Consider the following 1,026-nt stretch of genomic DNA (forward strand, 5'->3'; position numbering starts at 1 on the left):
GGCCGGTCAGATCGCCCTGGGTGATGTGGACCTGCTCCGGCGCATTGTCGCCAGGCGGCGGCCGGAACACGTCGGCGTCGAGCGGCATGTCGGGGAGCATCTGCAGGCTCCGCCGGTACGGGCTCGTCACACCGGCGGCCGCGGAGGCGGCGTGCGCCGCCAGGAGGAAGAGCACCGCGAGCACACGCTCCATCTTGGGTTCGTTCTACTAATCGGCCGCTGAGATCGATCGAACGCCAAATATATATAGGCGTGCTGATTCGCAACTGTAGAATATGCTCTCCCCCAAGCGGGGAATATGTGTTGTTAGTTGAGATTTACTGTAGAATCCAGTTTGTTTGTTTCAGCTTGTCAACCGCATATAAAAAAATAGCTTACAAGAACTGCATATAAAAAATCGTATCTGCTCGCCCCGTTAGAAATACTGCTGTGTTTGAAAGAAAAATTGTTACGTTTTAATAAACATCTTTTTTTTTGAAACGTAGGCATAAGCTTCGTCTCATCTATTGATTAATTAAGGAGGGAAAGGAGTTTTTGTTACAATGACACCTTACAACCATGAATAATTACTCTCCTAAAGTTACATTCCCTAGTTTCGTAGCACCCGCTTTGGCCAAATTAAAGCATGGCCTCCTCTTTAATCAAGTGAAGAAGGATTGGAGATGAAGCACTCTTGTGGCGGAAGACGTGGACATTTCTCGTTCCAAATCATCCAACTCACAAGCATGACGAAAGAAGCTATGGCTTTTAGATAAGGGATGTTCGTGCCTGAAGAATTGACCCACCAATCTTTAACGGAATTTCCGAGGTGCCGATTACAAACCACGCCATTATGCATAACGCCTAATGCTTGTTAGCTTAACTAATTAGTGCCTTTGTAGGTTGGAATTAGTGCTAGGGGTCGTTGATAGGTCATGAGTAAGAGCATCTCTAGCTGAACTCCAAATTTTAGTCCCGCAAAAAGAAAACGCGCCATCAAATTTGAGTTAAAAAGGGTTCCTACTCAAACTCGTAAAACTGAACTCC

General features: G+C 46.4%; 1 protein-coding gene across 1 annotated transcript in view; it reads right to left on the reverse strand.

Annotated features, from left to right (window-relative positions):
- The window catches only part of LOC119298406 (purple acid phosphatase 2-like), a 1,652-nt gene extending 1,459 nt beyond the window's left edge, over positions 1 to 193 (reverse strand). The window contains exon 1 of the mRNA XM_037575823.1: positions 1 to 193. This exon is cut by the window's left edge and continues 294 nt beyond it. Within this exon, the coding sequence (XP_037431720.1) occupies positions 1 to 193 (193 nt within the window).
- Between the last annotated feature and the right edge of the window lie 833 nt (positions 194 to 1,026).

Source organism: Triticum dicoccoides, chromosome 5A (assembly GCF_002162155.2).
Source record: "Triticum dicoccoides isolate Atlit2015 ecotype Zavitan chromosome 5A, WEW_v2.0, whole genome shotgun sequence".
In the NCBI taxonomy this organism is placed as follows: domain Eukaryota; kingdom Viridiplantae; phylum Streptophyta; class Magnoliopsida; order Poales; family Poaceae; genus Triticum; species Triticum dicoccoides.